This window comes from Mastacembelus armatus, chromosome 3 (assembly GCF_900324485.2).
Source record: "Mastacembelus armatus chromosome 3, fMasArm1.2, whole genome shotgun sequence".
Lineage (NCBI taxonomy): Eukaryota > Metazoa > Chordata > Actinopteri > Synbranchiformes > Mastacembelidae > Mastacembelus > Mastacembelus armatus.
This window is the reverse complement of record NC_046635.1, coordinates 23,678,105-23,701,121: the sequence shown is the minus strand read 5'-3', so window position 1 is coordinate 23,701,121 and position 23,017 is coordinate 23,678,105. Positions and strand designations below refer to the sequence as shown.

Sequence of the window (23,017 nt, the reverse complement as noted above, 5' to 3'; positions counted from 1 at the left end):
AATTTGCATTAATGTTGTAAGTAAGAAAGACCTTTCAATGTACTTCATATGCCTCCTACACAGTATATTGGCAGATAGCTGTGAACTGCTCATACTAGTTCATGATTAGTGTGAAGTGATGGAACTGTCTAAAGGGCTGCTTCTAATGTCCCAGTCAGTTTTTGCATTGTTTTCAACTAAAGTAGCAGTGGCCCTAAGGAGGATGTAGTTCATTGCACAAGGCTTTGGCGCAACCCCAGAAAGAGCCTAAAAAGGAAAAAACCAGTTCTGCAATGGATCACAGCAACACAGCAGTTGTCTCAAAGGGTCTGCCTCAGATACTTTAGCCTGGCAAAAACAGCTCATGTTGAGTTCAGTCGTTGTGGTTCGGATTGTTGGAGCCTCAGACAGTTCTGAGGGTGTTTTCAGGAGGTTTGTACTTGCAGATGTCTGGCTGGTGTCCATGGAGCATACAAATACAGTGATCCTTTGTCTGAGATTAGTTAGGGTTAGTTGGACATTCACTTAAAGTAACAACATACCCAATAAAACTATTTAAGAGGAGAAAATTGCTGCTAGAATTTAAGATGGTTTTACTGTTTGTCTTAACACATAATCTACTTTGGTTGATGCTTTTATCCAGACTCTTTTTTTTTTTTTTTACACACATGTATATATTTTCATGTGATAGGTGGAAGTGAAAATGGAACTTAGCCCTGACTGTGTTGCCTTTTTTTTTTTTTTTTTTTTTTTTTTTTTAGGTATGTTGATGCAATCCCAAGAGTGGAAATATTGTATGCATTTTTTTGCATGGATGGCTAGGTCTGATTGTGGGTTTTATTTGTGCAACATGTCTGTTAAATACACTTTCTGTCTGTTGGAAACATTCCTCTGTGAAACAGCAAACTTTGAAGTCTTGCTGTAAGGATTTTGACACTACTAGGGATGGTTATTCCCTTATGCCAGCACTTTGCTGTCGACCACTTGAGGTGCGTTTTTTTTATGTGCAATAAACTTGACAGGCTTCGGCTTCAAACTCAGCTTTTGCAGATGATTGACAGTAGAACATGTCAGCATTTTTACATTAGTTTTCCAAAAAGAATTGGAATCCTGCGCAAGCAGATCTCATTTCAACAATCTTAAATGATGACCGTTGTTTCAGAGTGGCGATTTGGGAATGTTTATATAATTGAACATTTCCCATGCAATTCAGTGTTTGTGTATGTGTCATTCCCCAGTCTCCTTCGTCCAGAAGCAGTATTACCCCTCGATTGCATCACATGCTCTGTTCCTGTCTGGCTTTCATTAGTGGGCTGGTGGAGTTTCCTGGCCAGCCATGAAAACCAGTCAGATTTTCTATCCCCCGCCTTTTCACACACCCTCAACACTCCCACCTCCATCACCACTTCAACCATTAGAATCACAGTATTCACTGGGTGTCGTGTTGCTTTTCTTTCCAGACTGTAATGCTTCCGTCCATAAGGGTTGCAGGGACAGCCTGCCTGTTTGTGCCAAAGTCAAGATGAAGGTAGAAGTTCCCTCACAATCACAGTACTTTGACACTGATTTTATAATATTCTGTTGTCATGCAGCTAATATTGATTTGAAATCTTTAATTCATGCTTTTTTTCTCTGTTTTGCTGGCTAGATGCCCAAACAGCAGATTGTAGTGCCAGATTACAGCTCTTTTCCTGTGGTCCCAATGAGGAACAAATGTGAGTGTCAAACCAAACTGAGATTCCATGTGTAATCATTATGGCCAGTAATCCTTTGCACTTTCATTGCCAAAGCCCCATGAAGCTGATATGAGAGATTTCTTCTGGGGTTGCAATAATTTGTACCACAGTCAGCAGTTATACCTGAGAAATCACAGTACACATAATATAATGATACTGTGTCTTCTGTTATAATCCCAAGTAAATAGAAAACATATTTGTAGGATTCCTGTTAAAAACACCACAAGTATGTCTGATTTTATAATTAAGGATAATAAGATCACGCATGGTCTGAAGATATTGTATAGTTTGCGTTAAGCAGCCTAACAAAAGTTGTAACATGAAATTTTTATATCAGAGAAGCAGGACTGAACCCTGTGAGTCATAAAACAACTAAACCAACAAAAGTGGTTCCACAGGGATCCTTTTAGTATCCCCTGTGGTAGTTGGAAGGTTTAGAGGCTAATGTTTAATGAACTGTATGTCTGTTTGTGATCCAGCTGGCGGGACGAGGGAGCGTCCCTGGTCGGCCATTTTGTCCCCAGAAGACCATTCTTCTCTGACGATCCCATCATCACGGAGGAGCACCAGCATCATGACTTTCCACAGCAACAACCTGTCCAAGAGTTTCTCCATTAGCAACATTGCTGGGTGAGATTTTGTGTGTGTAGTGTATGGGGATATGAAGTAATGTGAGATGCCTGTCTTTTTTTTTTTTTTTTTTTTTCCTTCCCCCCCCCCCTTTTTTATGGATTTGTTAATGCTGTGACCAATACACAGCTGAACTGGTATCTGTGGTGGTGACTGGTTGTGAAAACGTTAATGAGACGTTTATTTGTATTGTCTCTCTGGTCAGGCCAATGTTTGACGAGATGTCCATTAAAGGTCAGCCGTATCTCTCCAAGTCTACTGACTCCCTCAACAGAACCAACCAGGTCACTGAATCCCTGGAGTCACTCACTGATGAAGGTCAGTACACACACAACCTTCACTCGGTTAATCTTTCAAACTTTTTATCTAAACTGGCTTGCTGTGAATAATTAATGACAAATTCTGTGAAATAAAAATTTGGCCTAATTCTACTGATATTATTGAAAGGTAAAAATTAAATTAATATTTTAAAGCTATGTAACATATATATATATATATAAAATGGTATAGAAAATATATCATGAACTTCAGATTGTAAATGCAGGCTGTGGTGTCGGTGCAGGGACGGAGATGATGGACGGGCAGCTGATGGGGGAGTTCGAGTCAGAGGCCAAGGAATTGGAGGCTGATTCGTGGAGTTTAGGTGTGGAGCAGCAGTACCTGCAGCATCTGGACAAAGAGCTAGTGAAGAGACAAGATGTCATCTATGGTACATCAAGTCACCACACAACACACTCACTGCAGTGATTCTGATTTTAGCATGCTCTTAAATTGATGTTAATAGAAAAAAAAACAAAAGAAAATATCAGAAGGTTATTAAATACAGTCGCTTTTTTAACCAAGCCTAAACAAAGATCTGGCCAAAGTGTACTATTTATGCTCTGAGGTAATTTATATTACCTTAAAGCAGACAAAAAAGTTTCAGTAAGCAACAATACAAAATAATAACATTGTCGCTGTTATTTAACCTGACAAAGCATCAGAAGTGGTTAGTTCCAAATGTGTTGTAGAATGGTGTTCAGGTAGAGCCACTTTCCCTCACCAGGCCTTGCCGATTTTCACTTTACTTCGTTTCTTTTGCATCTTCAAGTCTCAATGACAGATTGAGGCTACATATTTACCAAGTATAAATATATACTGAGATGCACCTTGTCCCTGACAGCTTTTGATTAGAATCTACTCGTGGCAAATAAATTAGATTGAAATGATTGTGAAAGCTCATTGCTGTTATTAGGTGTGCAGTGAAATACATAATAGACCTCTGAGATAAAACTACAGATGCCTAAGTCTTTTCAAAGTTATGAAACTGCTGTTTCCTGAATGTCATTCCTGGTGTGAAGTGTAACTTCCTGGTATGTCTCTCAGAGCTGATGCAGACAGAGATGCACCACATCCGGACTTTGCGCATCATGTCAGAAGTCTACAGCAAAGGCCTGCAGAAGGAGCTGCAGCTGGAAATGCAGATAGTAGAAAAGTTGTTCCCTGCTCTAGATGAGCTCCTGGAGCTGCACACACAGCACCTCTTGCGCCTCCTGGAGAGGAAGAGGGAATGTCAGCTGGAGGGTGGAAGTTTGGAGGGAGGAATAATCATCAACAGGATCGGAGACATCCTGGTCAGCCAGGTCAGAGGATGGAAGGGCTTGTGGGATGGAGATCCTCCAATTAATTTTGTCTTTTATATGAGTTAGCCACGTAGGATGTCTGAAGGTTTGCGGAAATAATTATGAGCAGGGGATTTGTCTGGAAGATTAAAAACAAAATTTCCCTTAACTACTAGATTTCAGTTTCAGCAGTACTGAACTTTGGAAAATAATGTTTGTGGGTAGTTTTTTAGTATGCTCCATATATGCACAGTTGCATGTTGTTGGAATTAAATATTACAATAGCACCCTATACAGTACTACTACTAAAATTTCTAATATTTCTCCCAGGTCAGTGTTACAATTTTCAATTTAAATTATAAATAGAAATTGAACCCTATTGAATAGTGTTATGCTTCTAACTGCTTTTTGCCCCATTGTGCTTTTGACAATTTTTCATATTCATGCCTCTTAAATTCTCCTCCAGTTCTCAGGATTCAATGGTGAACGTATGAAGAGAATTTACGGAAGATTCTGCAGCCGCCACAGTGAAGCTGTCAACTTCTACAAGGACCTGCTGTCCAAAGACAGACGCTTCAAAACATTCATAAAAGTAAGAATTTTACTTCAGCCATTTCATTCATATTATAAATCTGTCCTATATTAGTGTTGTTTTGGCAAAATCTCTTTTCATGCTTTTGTCTTTTCTGCCTTTTTACTGTTTGTGTGCTAAAAAAATATTTTCTTAAGAATGTCTGGTTTTCCAGCCATGATGGTTTTTGTTGAGAGCGCTAACATCCATTATTTTAGTTATACTACAACATGCTTGCTGTTTTGACCAAGAATCTGGTTGTCACCCTGTCTTACTTTTCTTTTGTTTTTTTCTTTTGCATCTGCACCTCATTTCCCCTCAGTGCATGCATTGGAAATATTTGTATAAAAGCTGTGTTACCATCGAGGCAGTTTTTGTTCTGATTATAGAGGCTTTAGTGCTTCCAGTCTTGTATCGCTGTCATATACATAATCACAGTAAGCACCGTCTCAAGTGTTATTGTTTTGTTCTACAGCAAATGAGTTTTAAGTTTTTCCATTGGTAATGTAAAACCTTGTCTTGTTTTGAACCTGCTGCATGGGTATGTTTTACTAAAGCACCTCTCTGTTGATTCTTGCAGAAAAAAATGAGCAGCAGCATCGTACGAAGGCTTGGTATCCCAGAATGCATCTTGCTGGTGACCCAGAGGATAACAAAGTACCCAGTGCTGATTCAGAGAATGCTACAGCACACTAAAGGTTAGGCTGGCCTCTTCTCGCAGGTCATCCATGTTACATACATTGTGGAGTTTGCTTGTTCTCCCGTGTCTGTGTGGGTTTTCTTCAGATATTACTTTCCTCCCAAAGTCTAAAGACATACAGTTTGAGGTTAGGCTAATTGGTGAAGTCTAAATTGCCTGGATATGTTTGTGTCAGCCCTGTCATAGATCGGTGATTTGCCCACAATGGGCCCCCCACCCATCTCTCAAAGTATGACTGTTTGTATATGTTGTATGTATATGTTTGCATTGCCCTGGAATGTCATTTGCATTGCCTGAATCTTTTAAAAAGATTATCAGGCTCAATTCAACTTCAGTTAGTTGTTTACCTGAAACAATACTGACAAGGTTGTAGAAAGAAAGCCAAGCTCAAATGCAGCACCCATGGTCCAGAGGCTACTTTTCAGTTCGACAGTATCCTCTATCTGCTGCTTTTGAAACAATAGATATATTGAATGCACTAAAATATAAGTATCAAAAATAAGAGCTCATTTTTTTCAATACAATTAAATCTCACTACTTTAACTGTATGTCAAACTCAAAAGCAACACATGAAAAGTGTCACTTGTTTAAGGACTCGCACTCGGTTTCGTATATTCTCAGAGAAATGAGACATGTTGCAGGAATTTTTTTTCGCATAATGACTCAAGTGCACTTTGAGTAGCTGAAATATTTCACATCATATTTATATCTGATTTAAAGCAGCTCTCGTCAGCTGGCCTCCCACTGTGTACATTCTCTCTAATCCTTCCCCAAAGCCTGTTTATAGTTCCATGTGGGATGGGGGAGCTCTGACTTAATCCCTAAGGTGCTTTAGGAAGCCTCTCTTCTGCCAAACACTGATATACACCGTGTGGAAATAACACCGGGTGGAAATGACACCTTATACACCCAGTTAAAGATAGTGTTTTGATGCTTACGAGCACCGAAGTGCTTTAGGGAGAAATGTTACATATTGTGACAAACAATATCCATGACATGTACAGTACATCAGAGACATGTAGACTCTGTGGCTTTGCTCCGAGTGTACACCTACAGTACAAGTCACTCGTACCGCTATAAATAATTTATGGAAAAAGTAGTCCTACTCTGTGGACTCCAGGGTTGCTGACCCTGACTTTTAATGACCCATTATTACTACTGTTTCTTTTTTGGTGAAAAAAATCACAGCCTTTAAATATAAAAGGTTCTTCTAAATGCTGTGTTTATTTTTGCTAATCAGGTGAAATACATGGGTAGCATGAGCAACAAGGCAGTAGACTCGCTAGACTGAGAAAAGCACAATGGATACAAGAAAATAAAATAAAGGAATAGTTCTACATTTTGGAAAGTTAGTCTAGATGTTAGTTGTCATTAGCTCAGCTTGGTACAGAGACCAAAAATGGGGAAGCATCTACTCTGATACTGTCTGAAAGTAGTGGGCACAGAAACTCCCAGAAACATTTGTTTCTGTATGGATTGCACTTGTTATAGAGAGAGCTTTAGAGCTACTGCTGAGCAGATTTTAACTTTGGACAGAGCCAAGATAGCTCCTGTTTCCAGTCTTTGCGCTAAACTAAGCTTTATTCTCTACATCCTAAAGTGGCATTATAATATTTGAATGGACCTTTTTAGAAAAATGGGGAAGTAAGTTTTGAACAGTTGTGAAAAGATGATGTTTTCATTGGATCATAATTACCCTAAAGAGCAGAATCTGTTCCGTAACCAGTGTTACATACAAATGACTTACTCTACACTAAAACGTAAAATAAAAGGGCAGGACAGTATAGTTTTTGTTTTTTTTTGTGGATACACTGATTGTGCTTAAAGAAATAAATGAATCAATTTATTTTGCTCTTGACCATTCTTGAAGGAGGAGAACTGTGGGCAAGGCAAACAAATGAATTGGTGACCACAAGGGCAACTGCAATTTTGGCACAGTTCAGTTGTATTTGTATTGAACTGATACTGTGCTGTGAAGTGAGCGTCACTTTAAATGTTTCTGTCCCACTACACCAACCTAAAGCATAAAAAGGCATTCAGGACTCTACAGTGGCATTTGCAAACAGATGTTTCACAGCATGTGCAAATGCAGGTACAGTTGAGGCAAAGTGGGCACCAGCATGTTACTGCACGGCTGAGGGGCTGTTATCCCATTATTAATCAGGTCTGTGGTTAAGTATTTGATGGTCTGGTTGGACTCATGTTGATGCCAGACTGCTCCCCTTTATCTCACCTCACGTCATATACAGAAAGTGAGGAAGACTATGAGGACCTGACGGAGGCTGTTCGGCTTGTGAAGGACGTGATCGCAGCGGTCGATGGCAAAGTGAATGAGCACGAGAAAAAACGCAGACTGAAGGAATTCCACAGCCGCATGGACAGCAAGTCCATCATGATGATGAAGAGCGGTCAGATTTTTGCAAGGGAGGACCTGCTGAGGAGGAGGCTGATCTACGATGGTGCTCTACAGCTGAAGAACAATCAGGGGAGACTAAAAGGTGAGGGTTTTTTTTTTTTTTCTGTCTGACATCATTCTTTTTCTTGTTGTGACTATGTAAAATGTAGAGCTGTAGACATATGTTAATTTATTTTAACTTTATTATTTTAACTTCTTATCCAAACACAAATATTTTCCCTGGTTGGTCATCCAGACGTCCACGCTCTGCTCCTGTCAGATGTCCTCGTCTTCCTCCAAGAGAAAGACCAGAAATACATCTTCGCCATGCTGGTATGACCCTGTTATGATTTCTCTCCTTCCATCTCTTTATGTCTTACTTCACTCTCTCTCCATGCTCTTACTTCTGCTGTTCCCTCCATGCTCCCTGGCTCCATCCCTTCAGTGTTAAAGATCTTCTGAGCACTGCCAATGATGATGATGTCATATTTTCCTAGTCCACTGTTGTTGCAGTTAGCATTAGCCGCCCTGTGTAGCTTTCCCATTGTATAATATTGCTTGCCTCTAGCTAGTACACTAGCTGCACCCAATAAAGCTGATCTGGCCCTGAGCATCCAACCCAGCTGTGATGAATCATATAGGTTTAATTTGTTATTCGTTTTTGTTCCATGTGCACAGGACTCACAGTTTCATAGCATGGTGCACACACTGGCTCACACAAGCAGTAGGGGAAATGAAAACAGAGGCAGGATTGTGGCATAATAATGACATCCACCATTAACCATTGGTATGTTTGACTCGAGGCTGTTGACTTAGAAAAGAGAAATGATGTAGTTCTAAATGGATGACAAACACATGACCTGGGTTGTGTTTTGAAGAGAGTAAGTTTCAGTTGTGAGAGTCACCAGCAGGTATAGTCAGCCAGCAACAGTGAGGACAGAGGTCATATCAGACAGATCAGGAGTCTGACTGTGAAGAGCCAAATCAGATGGGCATCATCCAGCTTTTAGTCCATCTTTCCACAGACACTGATACTTTGCTGTACTAGAGTGACAAGAGAGATAAAGAGGTAATTCTGCACAAAAAATGACTAAATGTGGAAGAAGATAGCCACTTAGATTGAACTTAAAAATACACAGAATGGGGATTGTGGATTTTGTTCCTGTTTTTCACGACATAGTCACTGTACCAGAAGATGAATGTAACAATACATTTAGACAAGTTATTTTAAAAAAAATTCTAGTATGTGGTTTCACTGTTACTGGGTAGATTAAAAATGACACTGACAGCATTACTGTGCTAAAATATTCTTGTTTGTTTGCTGCCTTAAGTACTGCTGAATCTCTACCAGCCCACATTCACTAATGTGGATAACCCATGTTGTTTTGCTGTCTTCTCACCTTTTTATTGCACATCCTTTTCATTTTCCCCTTCTTCCTTGCTCATCCAATCATTTTTTCTGGCCACCTTTCTTTTTATCTGTTCATCTGTTTTGCCTTGGTTTATTCCTTGCTTTCCTTCTCCTTCCCATAATTATCCTTCCCTTCTTCCTCTCCCCCTCCTTTTTCCTTCTGATTCAATCCACCATTCTTCCTACCTTTCCCATCCTCTCCCCTTCTTCTGTATGTCTTCCCTTCTCCTCCTCTTTTCCTTGACCCTCCCACTCTGATCTTTTTTTTTTTTTTCCATTGTCCTCTTTTGTTGCCTCCATCCCTCCCTCCCCTCCTTATCCACCCTCCACTCCCTGTAGGACCAGCGCTCCACAGTCATCTCCCTCCAAAAGCTGATCGTCAGGGAGGTCGCTAACGAAGAGCGCGGCCTCTTCCTCATCACAGCAGGCATCGAGAAGCCAGAGATGATGGAGGTCCTGGCCAGCTCGAAGGACGAACGCAACACCTGGATGCAGCTCATCCAGGAGGCCATGCAGTCCATGTAAGTGTGGTCAATTTCTGTGTTTATTTTGGTTTTTAAACTTGTATATATGGGGGTTAATACTTCATAGTGCTGTACGTTCAGCACTGGCCTTTTAGAGTTCACCCACTGTACATCTGTGTGGTAACCTGGGAGTTAGACCCAGCCCAGTTCTCTAGAGAATAATATACGGTAAGCTGCGACAGAGCACTATGCTGTCAGGAGGATTAGCACTGCTCTACCTGGGGATGGGATGTACTCAGGGACAGTCTAATGCTGGATTGGCTTCAAGGGCAGTTCGCTATAAGCAGAGGATTATTCAACTGCAGCCAGTGGGAAGGAGAGAGATTTAGTTCTCTGGCTCTCTCACGCTGACTTCTGTCAAAATACAAAATTGAGATCAAACTATTCGCAGGAAAGAAGAGAATAACAACAAAAACTGTGTTTTTGCATGTTTGGTACTCTCAGGATTATCTGTGCTCCTGTTCTACAAATTGACTGGATGTAAATATGGCTGTAGCTAGTGATTTTTTTTTTCTTTAATCCCTTTTTAACGTATTGTGTGCTCTGTAAAATGTAAGAGTAAAATACTCAACATTGACATTTTGAAATGGAACATCTCTTCCCTTTATAACCCATAATCTGGAGATACTATGTTCACTTAGATCTAAACCAGAGAAATACCAAAAGTCTTCCCATTCTGAAAGTTAGAACCACCAAATGTTTGTACATTTTTACCTGCTAAATGACCCAAATGATTAAACATATATCCTTGGCAATTAATTTTTTCTTTGTTCAGATATAGTCAATGCTAATTGTGTTAATTTCAGCATTAGTTGTAGATAATGGTTAGAAATTGTTGTAGGTATGAACAAATACTGATTTGTGTAGATTTTGCAAAACTTTGTTTCCTCGGCATTTTTTAAGTCTCTAGATGTGATATGTCACATTTGTTTTTCTCCCTTGGTTGGACAGGGAGAAGGATGAGGATGAAGGGATTCCCAGTGAGACGGAAGATGACAAGCGACAACTGGAAACTAAAGCCAAGGAGATGAGAGGTGAGAAAAACATGTTTGTGTGAAAGAAAACAGGGATAGATTTTCTCAAATGCTTCAAAATGTTGTCCTCACTGCCTGCCTCTCTTCCTTCCTGTCTGTCTCTGCTGGTCAGATTTGTTGAGGCAGAAGGATGTGGAGATCATGTCTTTGCTGGAGGAGAAGGTGCGACTTTTCAGGGGGATGTGGGAGGGCTTGAACCCAGGTGAGGAGGCCTGCCGGCAGGTCGAACCTTTGTTCAGAGCAGCCAGCAGCCTGGAGCCGCCTAGGGGGGCTGCCATCATGAAGGATGCCCTGCAGGAAGGTAAGACAGAAAGTGTTTATAATGTATGTGCTGTTGCTGTGTTGTTCATTGACCATTCTCTAAGACAGAATGAACGGAAGTGAACAGAGAGCAAGGGACGGTACTTTATCTCACGTTACATATTTACACCATCTGCCTTCCTCATACTTACATATCACTTGAACACATGAAGTTTTCATTAATAAATACACTCTCACTAATGCCACACAGGCTGTACTGCCCTTGTTCAGGATGAAGTGTTGGGCTGGTTGGTACAGGGTAATATTACCTGATGTAGTTTTTTTTTTCTTACTCACATGGAAATATAAAATATATTAAGAAGTGAGGCCCACCACTTTCCGTTGAAAACAGGAAGTGTATATTGGTTAGTTAGCTGTGGTCTATATCTTTAACCCCGATATTTGTTTTGGCAAACTATTGTAGACAAGCAGAAGGCCCCACATATCTCTGCCTCATTTGCTAAAGACCAATCACTTGCATCATCTATTACACCTGCATCAAACCAAAACCAAGATTTTGCAGTATTTTGGGTAAAAGTGTGATGATTTAGGGAGAGTGTATAGAGAACATTAAGAGTCAGAGTATAGTTTAGGATTTTATCCCAGCTCTGTTTAGGGCTTTGGCAGCACTGTTCATCAAATGTGTATGAGAAGAAAGCAGCATGAGCTGAGAGGTGAACTGAGAGAGACATTATATACTGTGACAAAGAGAGAATGAAATGTGAAGAAAGACAGAAGCAGGGTGCATTCTCTGCACATTAGGCTGGCTTTAAATTACTGGGTCTGGAAAAAATACTTACCGAGCCAAAAGGTTTTCTTAATCAATATGTCCCGTTGAATTAAAATATTTATATTTTGTCGGGCAGTTTAATTCAGTTCATTTTTTTCTGATTATTAAGAATTTGCCACACTGCCATATTACTGGATGTCACTGCATTTAATCAACCTGTTTTTTTGGGGGGGGGGGGTCCATAAATGTGATTTCCAAGTATCACTGTGGACAAAGAGTGTTCCAGGAAAAGATGCAGTTGGTTAAAAATTTTTGTTGTGCAGTGTGCAGGTTTGAGAACAGTGACATTTAAAAGAGCACTTTGCTCAGCTGTGATGTAGGAAACGTATACAGGTTTACTTTTAAAACTAGCAGGAAAGGTTTAGTTACTCTCTTACAGAAAGAATGTATTTTTCAACTCCTCCCTCTAAAGCCTGGAGCAATAATTGTCCTCGTGATATGTGAATTGGCAGGAGTAAAGTCATTTCTTTTACTGTGTTTTACTGAGAGTTCACATCCTCCAGCAATCTCCTTGTTTCTCCTTAGTTTCGTCAGGAAGGTCACAGTACTGCGTGGTCTGCCTACATGTGAATACCAGTTCCATATATGTGAACCTAGAGTTTATACAATTTCAGATAGTAAAGATGTTTAAACTTTTAATAAAAGGCTCTGTGGTTCAAACAGGTTGTCAACAGTTGCTTAGCAACAGCAGCCAGGGCTAGGTTGAAAGTGCCTGGTAGGATTCATGTGCTGAACTGTAATACAATTAGCTGGAATAATTCAGTTACTGACCTGCACATTGATGTTTGCTTCTGTGTGTGTGTGTGTGTGCGTGCAACAGTGGAGATGCTACAGGGACTGGTGAACAGCAGCCTGGGCGGGGCAATGGCCAGCATCCAGGATGGAGGAGGCACAGGACCGGTGTGTTTGCCCCGTCGGGCCGAGACCTTTGGAGGCTTTGACAGCCACCAGATGCACAGCAGTAAAAGTAAGCAGCTCTGGGTCCTCTTGCCATTGTTTTTTGCAGGCAATCCAGTGTTGAGATTAAGACAGACTTATTAGAACAGCAAAACCCCCACGTGCTGGTCTACATAACTGACATAATGACTGGACTGTAAATATGTGCCAACACTAACACTGATTTTCAATAGTCACTTAATAGCAGGCACCACAAACAGTGCTTCCCACAATGCCCCTTTTCAATGCATTTAGATAAAACATTTTTCGAGCAGGACTTGGACAGCAGGCCTGAAGCTTCCAAAGGGAGACATGGCCTGAGGCAATACCTCTGAACCGGTGGCTTGCAAGCTCAGAGTGGGACACTGAGACTGCATGGCAGATACTGAGCCATAATAGGCCCCAACAGTGACACTGCAGAGCATTTTTTTTATTAGAGTAACTACTCTTTTTATTTTTTGTGATAAAATATAACAATGACAAATATCAACACTGGAGCCAAGCAAGGTGAGATGTATGGATTTTGAACAGTGTAAGAATCAGCTAAACTACAGTGGTGTTTTAGGTTAAAGGAAGACATAGCAGTTCTGATTTGTGCAAGGGGGAAGGGAAGAAAATGCAAATACAAAGAAAACTGAGTGCAAACAGTGGTACTTTGATAAATGAATGCAAGAGAATATGCTTTATTTCCATGAGGCATCATATTTAATAAGAAAAGCAACAGAAGAAAAACGAATGTCAGCAGTTCTCTTTTAGCTCCATTAACTCAAACCTTCAGACACAGCTGAGACTACCAAATTGTACTGACAGGAATGAATAAGCAGTTCGACATGAGACTGATAGAGATGACATCACTGGATTAATGCCCATAAAATGGGTTGTTGCAAATATCGAACCTTTAGCCAATCAAAATAGACATCTTAAAATATAGAATCTCAAATTGTTAAGGAATTGCTCAACATTTACCATAAACAAGATCATTCTAAACTACAAAGTATTCAACTTGGAATATATAGGAATAATGTAGAAGTTATAAAACATATCAGAAATGTAACTGTTTACAGGTTTACTTATTCATAACATAAATAAGGTTAATAATGAAAACCAGTTTTTGTTTTTATCCTTGTGGGTGGTGGTTGATCTAATAATCACCAGCTTCAGGCTTTAGTTCATAAACCTCTTTATTATGTCACTAACTACTTTTCACTCTAAATAAAGCATTACTTGTACCCTGTTACATCTACCGGCACTATTTTGAGGAAACTTTGTAGCTCTCCTGGTCCCATGTTATGAATTGCACTGGACACATGTTGAGATATTTGTGTCTGGGAAAGTGCAGAAGAGAAAGGGCACTGTTGTTTTTATTATCACCTTTCTCTTGACACTAAAATGATCTTATCTTAAAGACATGGTTTCATCATGTAGGATTATTCTGTGTTTTGTGCAGCAAACCTTTTTTTTTTTTTTTTTTTTGAATGTGGATTCTCTGCTACCAGGTTCATCTATTCTCCTGTGGCTTCCCTTTATGTTAGGTGGAGACAGAGACGAGAGCGAGGATCTGGTGGGAGATCTGCGCAGGACAGAGTCCGACAGTGTTTTAAAGAAGGTCAGCATCTCAGTAGCCAATTATTCTTGACTCTGAAGCTGCTACGCCCCCCTCGTCTCAATGAGAACCTTAGGCAATTTGTGAGGGTGCATTTGTTCTCCAACATTAACAATACAATTAAGATCAGTTTAGCGGCTTCTCTCCCTCCTGTGAATTAGCCTCTTGACTCTTCCGCCAGGTCCCATTGCTAATCGCCACCACGAGGTGTAGAAGAATTCAGTAGATGAAAACGAATGAGCCGTCTTTAGCTGCTGCTATTGTAATTCTGCACTGAAAGCAGACCCTTGCTAGTTTGCTGTCCTGCATAAATCCAGCAGCTGGATTGCACATAATTGTTTCTTGAATTTTTAGCAGAGCCAACATACTGCAGTACACTGTTTAACAAATGCATTTTTCTTGTCTGTGAACCAACTAGCCACCAGGCCATTCTTTGTAGTTTCTGCTATCTGAACAAAAGAGAAGTACTTGGTTTTTCTAAACATTTCATCCTAGGCACAGAGCCAAAGTTCAGAGGGAGAGTTCAAAAGTAAACAAGTGCGTGAAGAATTCATGAGCAGAAGGAGGGAAAAAAAATAGTTTAAGCATTTCATTTTCTATTATAGTCAAATTAATTCTGATTTTGTTTGTAAAACTGAAATACACTATCAGAGATGTCTAACCCAATGTCATCCAACAGCTGCAAGACAGCTGTAATACTGTATGCAATCATGGCTTTTTTTTTTTTCTTCCCAGTATGCTTTCTCACATAGACATGTTGCACACACATGATGAAACACAAGCAGATGTGTGCATATGATTGCATTACTGGGTTGAGGCTGTGCTGAGTGTGTGTTTGTGTGCAGGGAGGAAATGCCAACCTGCTGCTGCTGCTGAAGAAGAACAGTGAGGTAAGACTGACTTCCTGCCTCAAATTCAATTAGAGCTGCTGTTTACATGGAAACTGTCAAAACTCTGTGTAAATAACAGCATCTGTTAATGTACAAAGCAAAGCAGTAGTGTTAGCAATAGCAGAACAAGCAGCACAAGTACAATAGCAGTTGAACTTAGCGAGGTGATAAGATAAAGCAGGCGCACAACGTTAATGGCACAAAATGATTCTAAATTGAAGGGCATCCATTAACAGCTGGTGAACAGCAAATAAAAACTGAACAGGTAGCTCCATCTAACTAGATGTGGTATTATATGTCACTTAACTAGAATAATGTACATATTGTTTCCATTGTGTTCAAATCAGGTCAGGTTGTAAAATCAGCCTGCTCCAGATTCTCTCCCAATAAAGCAATTCAGACACGGGTATTTATTGGTATTCAGCCGTTCTACAGGTCAAGGAGTCTCAGTAAATGAATTCAGAGAAGAAAAGATGTAGATATAAAATATTAAGCTGCACTGTACAAATGATTTATTTACTGTTATCCTGACTGTTAATATGGTATTTCTGAGAGATAATGCAACACTTTCTGCGGATATATGCTGTTTGAAAAAGCCTATTTTTTTTCAGTGAGCATTAATTGGAGAATATGGTCTCGTGGTAAACGATGGTACCTGCTGAAAGCTCAGTTTCCTAATTTCTTTGTCAATCCATCGCTAGCACTTACTAAAAGAAAAAGTCAACATGTAAAATGAAGTGCTGTGACTATTCATGGTGTATTTTAACAAGCAATGCCAAGTGCAAAATGAAACTGACACTTTCTCTGTGTAGCTGAATAGGATTTTCAAGCTATATAACAAGAACAGAGCAGGATGTTGTCAGCTTATGTGACACTCAGAGGTCTTTTTTTTTTTTGTATTTTTTACAGCAGGTCCTCCACAGTGTCTCCAATCTTCATCTCCTGCTCAGCACTCTGCAGGTAATATGTGCCTCAGATCGCAATAAAAATGATGCAACAGTTTTTTTGTTTTTGTTTTTTTTATCTCTGTCAGTGTCATTTTTGGAATCCTCATTTATCTGAAGTGGAGGCGACAATTGAATTGAGACATGCTGTGTGAACATGGGCTTTTAGACAGAAAAGAGAAAAAAAATCTAAAATCCTCCACACATTAGCAGGGGGCATGTGTCTGACCTCATCTCTCTGGGCTCTGACTATCCCAGGCGGTGGTGATCCAGCAGGACAGTTTCATCGAGGACCAGCGGCAGGCCCTGAGTGAGCGCTCGTCCTCCTGTACGTCTTTGTCGCGACAGTCCTCCAGGCCCAGCTCCCTGATTGAACAGGAGAAGCAGCGCACCCTGGAGAAGCAGCGGCAGGAGCTGGCATCCCTGCAGAGACAGCAGGCAGCTCACGCTGAGGAGAGGAGGAAGAGGGAGAAGGAGTGGGAGCACAGAGAACGGAAGCTCACTGAAAGGGAGGCACTGATGCACGTACAGGTAACTACACATCATTTCCTACTTGCTCCGTGTATGTCTCTGAGGTTATAATTGTTAATGTGACCACCATTATTTGTAGTAGAATGACTAATTGATATTATACTGTACTTTACCTGGTAAATTATATTGTAGTCTTGGGCCTGAAGCATTTCCTGCAATGCTCTGTAATGAATAGACTCCTGTCTGAAACCCTTAAATCACTGTCTATCCACTGTCCTGACACAAGTTCATGTTTGGCTTCAGGAGATCACTTGTGATTGGCTGAAAAAGGCAGTATGGTGTTCCTACAAGTAACTGCAATTTGTTTGCAACTTTTTTTTTTTTTGCTCTTTCTAAGCTTGAATTATCTAGTTTATTTATCCATCAACATGAAACAGAAATTCTCAGGGAGAAATAAAATCTTTAACGCTGTTTTTCCCTTTCAATCAGTTGTCACAGTATAGAGCTTTCCACTAGTCTGAAGACCCGCATATTGGGTCTGACATGCTCTATCATTTCAATAAATCCATCGATGCATCTCCCAATCACTGCAGGAGGAGGAAATAGTGAGGCAGCACAGGGAAGTGGAGGAGGAGAAGCAGGAGCTGCAGCACAAGAAGGAGGAATACCAGAAAGACCTGGAGAGGCTGAGAGACGCCCAGAGGAAGCTGGAGAGGGACCGGGAAGCTGTGCAACGGCAGCTGGACAGGATGGAGGAGCAGCATCTGGCTCAGGTGGGCAGGGACACTTTAAAAATCATGATGGTAATGATGACATGTGTTGCTCCCCACAGGAAAACTACCTCCTCCGTTGTACCCCTGGGTACTTGAGAACATTCGTTGAGCTTGGAGGGATGCAGCGTTTTTGTACGACAGTTCAGCAGGTTTGATGTTAATGGATGCTTACACCAGAGGCTTGAACCTGGGTCCTCTTGAAAATGAATTTTAAGTAGCTCTTGACACAGTTTTAACTATCAGCCCAGACAGCAGAGATATATTTTCAGGCTTTTTTATAGCCCTGTATGTATAGATCCACATTTTCTCATCTTCCTCCACTGAACTATTTTCCGGATGCTTACACCCATCAGCCACAACATTAAAAGCACTGACAGGTGAAGTGAATAATATTGATTGTCTTGTCACAATGGGACCTGTCAAGGGATGGGATAGATTAGGCAGCCAGTGAAGAGCCAGTTCTTGAAGATGATGTGTTGGAAGCAGGAAAATCGGAAAAGCGTAAGAATCTGACCTGGTCTTATGTGCTCTGGTCAGTACAAACTAAAAGTGGTTCCAGGGAGGACAAGGAGTGAACCAGCAATAGGGTCGTGGATGCCCATAGGGAGTGAAGTCTGGTCCAGTGCCAGAGAAGAGCTACTGAAAAGGCGTCCTAATATGATCAGTCACATTTTCTTCTATATCATGGAGCCAGATGCATGTGTGTCATTTACCTGGGGAACAGCTGTGAATCTGGAAAATCAAGTCCAATCCATGGAGGCACCTCCTCACAGCTTGGAGGACTTAAAGGATCCGCTGCCAACGTCCTGGTGTCAGATACCTGAGGGTCATATTAGGCCTAATGTTGTAGCTGGTCATTATATAATGCTCATCTTTTCAGTATAAGCTTGTAAACACATGAATTGACAGCCTTTCATACATATTCACTTACAGATGTAGACAACAGCTGTTCATCAGGCTAACCTTGTTCCTTTGCTTCCAGAGGACTTCCTCTACAACGTCTGATGAGTACCTGTTCCCCGGCAGCTCCCAGCCTCTGGAGCTGGAACCACTGGAGCTTTCCTCCTCTTCCTCCTCCTCTCTGCCCCGCCTGAATCCCCAGCGGTCAAAGCACAGAGGGAAGGGCCTCAATCCCTTTACCTCGTCCTCCACCAACACCAGCATCAAAGGCAGCGAAGGCAACAACCAGATCTCAAAGAGTTTGCTGCAGCTGGCCAAGACCAAGAGCAAAGAGGGGGGGAAGAAGAAGAAGAAGGGCAAAGGGGGGAGCACACAGACAGCAGGTACAGACTGGTGAACACGAGCGAGTGGATGGCCTTGCATTTAGTTTAATTATTCAGTGAGTCAGCAGGTTGGAGTTCTGACTTTTTGTCAAGGACTTTTCAGATTAGAAAATGCCGTCCAGCCAAAAAATGGGTCCTGGCTATGACTTGGAAAAGACCCAAAAATTAAAGCAATAATTTGACTGTTAGGAAGATATTGCCTATAAAAGTTTATAACGCAGTATGATAGCTGTAGCCCATTTTCTTTATAAGAATAGCAGACAGTACTGTGTATTCAATCATTCTAATTTTAAAAATGTAAAGATGTCAGCATATATGGTGACTACATTTAAATAACAATTCAAAGCTGAAAGGGGTCTATAAACACAGTAAGTCTGAAAGTATCCAGACCCCTTCACTTTTTACAGTTTTAATTAAAAACGTTTTTACTAATTAGTCTACACTCAATATCCCATAATCACACAGGCATTTTAACTCATTTGTTTCTGAAGCCACTGTATCTGTTTTACATTCTAAGCAACGTTTGCAACTGTGGGGACAAAACCCAGAAAAGTTTCATGTTTTAACATTTTGAATTTCTGCTAAATGACTAATGACTGAACCTGTAAAACTTGTATCATGTTTTTAGTCAAGAATCTGTATTAAGAATGAACAATACGCCCTTGTCTTCAACAGAACTAACCGTTTGTAAAGTGCCTCTGTATTGTTTTTTGTGATTTGGCACTATACAAATAAAACTGAACTGTACTGAATTAATGCTAATTGAACTTCATAGACATCCAAATGTTTTTAGAGAACATAGTTGCTTTCTGGAGTCTCTGCACTTGTTCACCAGCCACAATCCTTTTGAATTTTTCCCACTTATTCTTAGGTTCTCCATGTCCCTTTTCTTTTTTTTCATGTGAATATGTTTGGATTGAGCTCACAACATACTCAGTACAGCACAGTACGTGGTGTTTTTGTCTCTACAAACATGTCACACGACAACTAATGTATCTGGCTCTAAAATGATGGCTGAGCCACGAGCAGCGAGCGAACACGCAGCACATTACGCTGCTCACTGAAGCAGCTTCCGTCAGTCCTTTAACGGATCTCGATGGCGGCAGAGTGCGATGTGCTCAGGGTCTGATCAATGTGAAGCTCGCTAAACCTCCATGTAGCATAAATGTTAAAACAAAGCAGCAATCAAACCGTCTCGTGTGGTGTGACGCTGATTCCTGTCCTCTCCTCCTTCCAGACCCCCAGCACCTCCCAGAGCCTCCTCTGGATGGAGAGATCTTCTTCTGCTGAGAGACGTGGCTCTCCTCCTCCTCCTCGACACATCATTCTGTCCTGACATGTAAAGGAATATGTTACTGCCAAGTGATGAAACATTCATCTATGGACATAATGCTGCAGTGTACTACCTGGCTTTTGGCACCTTTCAAATCGCTTTGAAGAGACTTTTAGCATCGAGATGTAGAACAATTTAACATTATGTGCAAGAAGAAGACAAATTACACATTTCCTTGCACTTTTAAATCTAATACCACTTGTTTTAGTTTCTGGAAACTAGAATATTTTAGGGGTTATGTTACGCAAGGAGACACATGTACACTCGCAGTACATTAAAACAGGGAACATGGATTAGCTGTGCAGTTTGGAGTATTTTCTGTCCAAGAACCCTGTTTCGTTTTCCAAAGACGTTGTTAGAATTTCTTCTTTTTGAAGAAAAATTACAAATTTATGACAGCTCTGTACCACAGCGAAAGCATTTCACAGTGAATACTCTCACTAGCTCTACCAGCTGTGTCATGTGCTTCACTGCCTCTCCCTTTTCATGTCTGTTCTGGCCCCAGCAAGCCACCTTTTCGCCAGTCAGTCCTGGCATTAAGTCCCACACCATCACGCTGTCATGTTAATTTCCAGACACAGAGCCGTTTCTGTGCGACTTTAACCACATGGAACAGGATACGAACATATCCAGATGCCTCTTGGAAATCTAAGCTCCATGTGGCTCTGGAAACTTCTTATCTCTAAACATCTTCACTGATCATTAAGATGAGACTCATCCCACAAGTAAATGTGTGTCCAAGCAACATTTCTTAATCAAAAAAAGTCGTGTTTTCACTTCTGCTCCAAAATGCTTCTGTACAGATGCACAATGAAAGAAGATCATAGCCTGGCATTCCTTTTTTCCTTTGTAAGTAAAATACAACTGGCATGTGATAACCTTCTCCATCACCACTTTATGCCCTCTAACATACTTCTTGGTGTGGTTTTAATTTATTTAAATATGGATATTTCCATTTTGGAGTGAAACTTCTGAGTGTCTGTTCTTTCAGACTAACAGTAAAGACGAGATTGAGACATATGTCCCTGAGTCTAATGGCTAAATTCATATCCTTTACTGTGTTCTAGAGCTTCAGATGAATATTAGCTTGATCCGCGCTTCATCTGCCTGTCAATGGGGCTTTTATGCAGCCCTCATCTTTCATCTGCATGCCGACAAGCGGGGCTTTCCTTCCTTTTTTTAAATTGCATGTAACGTGGCAGGTAGCATACTAATGGCGCCTGTCTGTTAAAGACTTTAACCTTCTATTTTAGCTCTGAAAAGAGACTCAGTCGACGCATGTGTCTGATGGTTTAAAGAAATGGAGGCTGTTAATTTAGGGACAAAGGAGCTGGTTAGAGAAAATGAGAGGACATTAACTAAAAACACCAAATGATGTTATGTGTTCCTGTTTAATGGCCAAACTGCCTGAGCTCTGATCATTTGAAATGAATCGACACTCATTAGTGTTGTTAAGCACTTTGCTCCTAATATGTTAGTGATAGATTGTGTGGAAATTATTATTTTTTTTAAATCAAAGGCAACTGATGCTGATGAAAAGCAACAATGATCCAAAGCGATAACCATGTTAAAGTACATAAAAGGTGCTGTGGTTCCTTTTCAATAGTATTTAAATTAAAAAGGAGCTGCTAGCTGACCTGTCTGATAGGTCCTAATTTTTTTTTTTCCACCACAGTAAAACCAGATTCCAGGTCTTGTAACTACCTGCAGGACAGGTAGCAAGTACAAACAGAAGTTTAAAAAAAAAAAAAAAAAAAAAAGGGCCCTTTTTCAGTGATTTACAGAGCAGTGTCATTCAACTGTTTCCTCACCACCTCTTTTGTCTCATGTTTAAGTGCTTGTTTGTTAACTCACCACCTGTGTTGAGGATTTGACTTCATGTCCGGGTTGGTTTATTATGGTGTGTCTTCTAAGAGGCTTAAAGGACCAGCCAATTAGTTGCTTCATGTCTTTGTTTATGGCTTTGGTGTAATCCTGTCAAAGAAACAGAGAGAAATGGGTGTTTTGTTTGTTTAAGCTGTGTTTTGACCACTAGGGAGCACTGCACCTATGACTAAATATCCACCCCCCCCCACAACAGTCTCAAAGTATGAAATTAAAAAATATATATATATATATATATATATGTGTCTAAGTTAGATGAAGCAACTAGGCAGAACCACAAAGATCTCTCTCTGTAAGGGACAATCAGCAGTCGTGAGCGAGGAAACCTAACTCCATCCACCAATGATGATCAGCTCGTCCATAAGACGAGCACGTCCATCAGGTGAACACTGCGTAGCCTTAAACTTAAAATAATAAAATGCACTAGAATAGAACAGCATCTTCTCAGGAGAGAGAGGAGGTCTTTTACACCTCTGCTTTGAAACAGAAGGAAATGTTTGTACTATAAAAATGGTACACAAGTGTTTAATTATCATTAATGTAAAAAAGGGCAAATGTGTAAATATGATTTATGTATAAAACAAATCAAATGTAAAAAAAATTAATTGTTCCTCGTGATTTATTGCAACATTTTGTAAGAATATTTTATTTATGTTTTATTCTCACTTTTGGGTTGTTTAACAATGTAAAGTCATTTCTCTCCTAATTAAAAAAAAAATCATAATGGACATTTCTGCTGTCATTTCTCTAACAGAAACTCTGCACAGCAATGAGATTTTAGCATAGACTGCAGTTAAAGACTGATGATGCATCACTTTGCAAAAGTGAAGCCAAAATACTGTGAATACACACGTCATCATCTTGCTTTTGTGATGCATTTTGAAACCAGTTCCTGCACAGTAAAGACTAGAGGTGGAGTCCGTCTCCAATCAAAGGTTCACACTGTTCCTATAACTTATTAAAAACAAACTGAAATCAGCTTTGCAAAAAAATTTGAATTGTACTTTGAATAAGTTTCAGCCCTTCTGCTAACATGGAGAAAGCAGGATTTATGACCTGTACTTCAACCATCAACCTACAGTGGCTTAACCTTTGGGGCAGTCATTTTAACAAATATTCAGGTCATATGTTTTGTGACTGATGTGTTTTTAATCATTTTTAACAACAGATCTAGTGCTGCCAAATACTAATCCAGGTTAAAGACTGACAGACATTAATTGAGTGGGTTT

General features: G+C 40.3%; 1 protein-coding gene across 9 annotated transcripts in view; it reads left to right on the top strand.

Annotated features, from left to right (window-relative positions):
• Nucleotides 1-22,516, top strand: part of akap13 (A-kinase anchoring protein 13) — a 96,490-nt gene extending 73,974 nt beyond the window's left edge. For 5 of the 9 annotated variants that reach the window (XM_026294195.2, XM_026294196.1, XM_026294200.1 and 2 more), the window contains 21 exons: nucleotides 1,440-1,507; nucleotides 1,628-1,694; nucleotides 2,195-2,345; nucleotides 2,551-2,663; nucleotides 2,890-3,054; nucleotides 3,711-3,967; nucleotides 4,413-4,538; nucleotides 5,098-5,215; nucleotides 7,467-7,715; nucleotides 7,869-7,945; nucleotides 9,363-9,544; nucleotides 10,499-10,581; nucleotides 10,694-10,882; nucleotides 12,492-12,638; nucleotides 14,140-14,213; nucleotides 15,056-15,100; nucleotides 16,010-16,060; nucleotides 16,303-16,575; nucleotides 17,106-17,288; nucleotides 18,271-18,571; nucleotides 19,809-22,516. In XM_026294195.2, coding sequence (XP_026149980.1) covers nucleotides 1,440-1,507; nucleotides 1,628-1,694; nucleotides 2,195-2,345; nucleotides 2,551-2,663; nucleotides 2,890-3,054; nucleotides 3,711-3,967; nucleotides 4,413-4,538; nucleotides 5,098-5,215; nucleotides 7,467-7,715; nucleotides 7,869-7,945; nucleotides 9,363-9,544; nucleotides 10,499-10,581; nucleotides 10,694-10,882; nucleotides 12,492-12,638; nucleotides 14,140-14,213; nucleotides 15,056-15,100; nucleotides 16,010-16,060; nucleotides 16,303-16,575; nucleotides 17,106-17,288; nucleotides 18,271-18,571; nucleotides 19,809-19,861 — 2,972 coding nt within the window. In that variant the 3' untranslated portion in view covers nucleotides 19,862-22,516. The remainder of the gene's footprint in view (nucleotides 1-1,439; nucleotides 1,508-1,627; nucleotides 1,695-2,194; nucleotides 2,346-2,550; nucleotides 2,664-2,889; nucleotides 3,055-3,710; nucleotides 3,968-4,412; nucleotides 4,539-5,097; nucleotides 5,216-7,466; nucleotides 7,716-7,868; nucleotides 7,946-9,362; nucleotides 9,545-10,498; nucleotides 10,582-10,693; nucleotides 10,883-12,491; nucleotides 12,639-14,139; nucleotides 14,214-15,055; nucleotides 15,101-16,009; nucleotides 16,061-16,302; nucleotides 16,576-17,105; nucleotides 17,289-18,270; nucleotides 18,572-19,808) is intronic. The other 4 variants (XM_026294199.1, XM_026294198.1, XM_026294194.1 and 1 more) reach the window with 4 other exon arrangements.
• The last annotated feature ends 501 nt before the right edge of the window (nucleotides 22,517-23,017 follow it).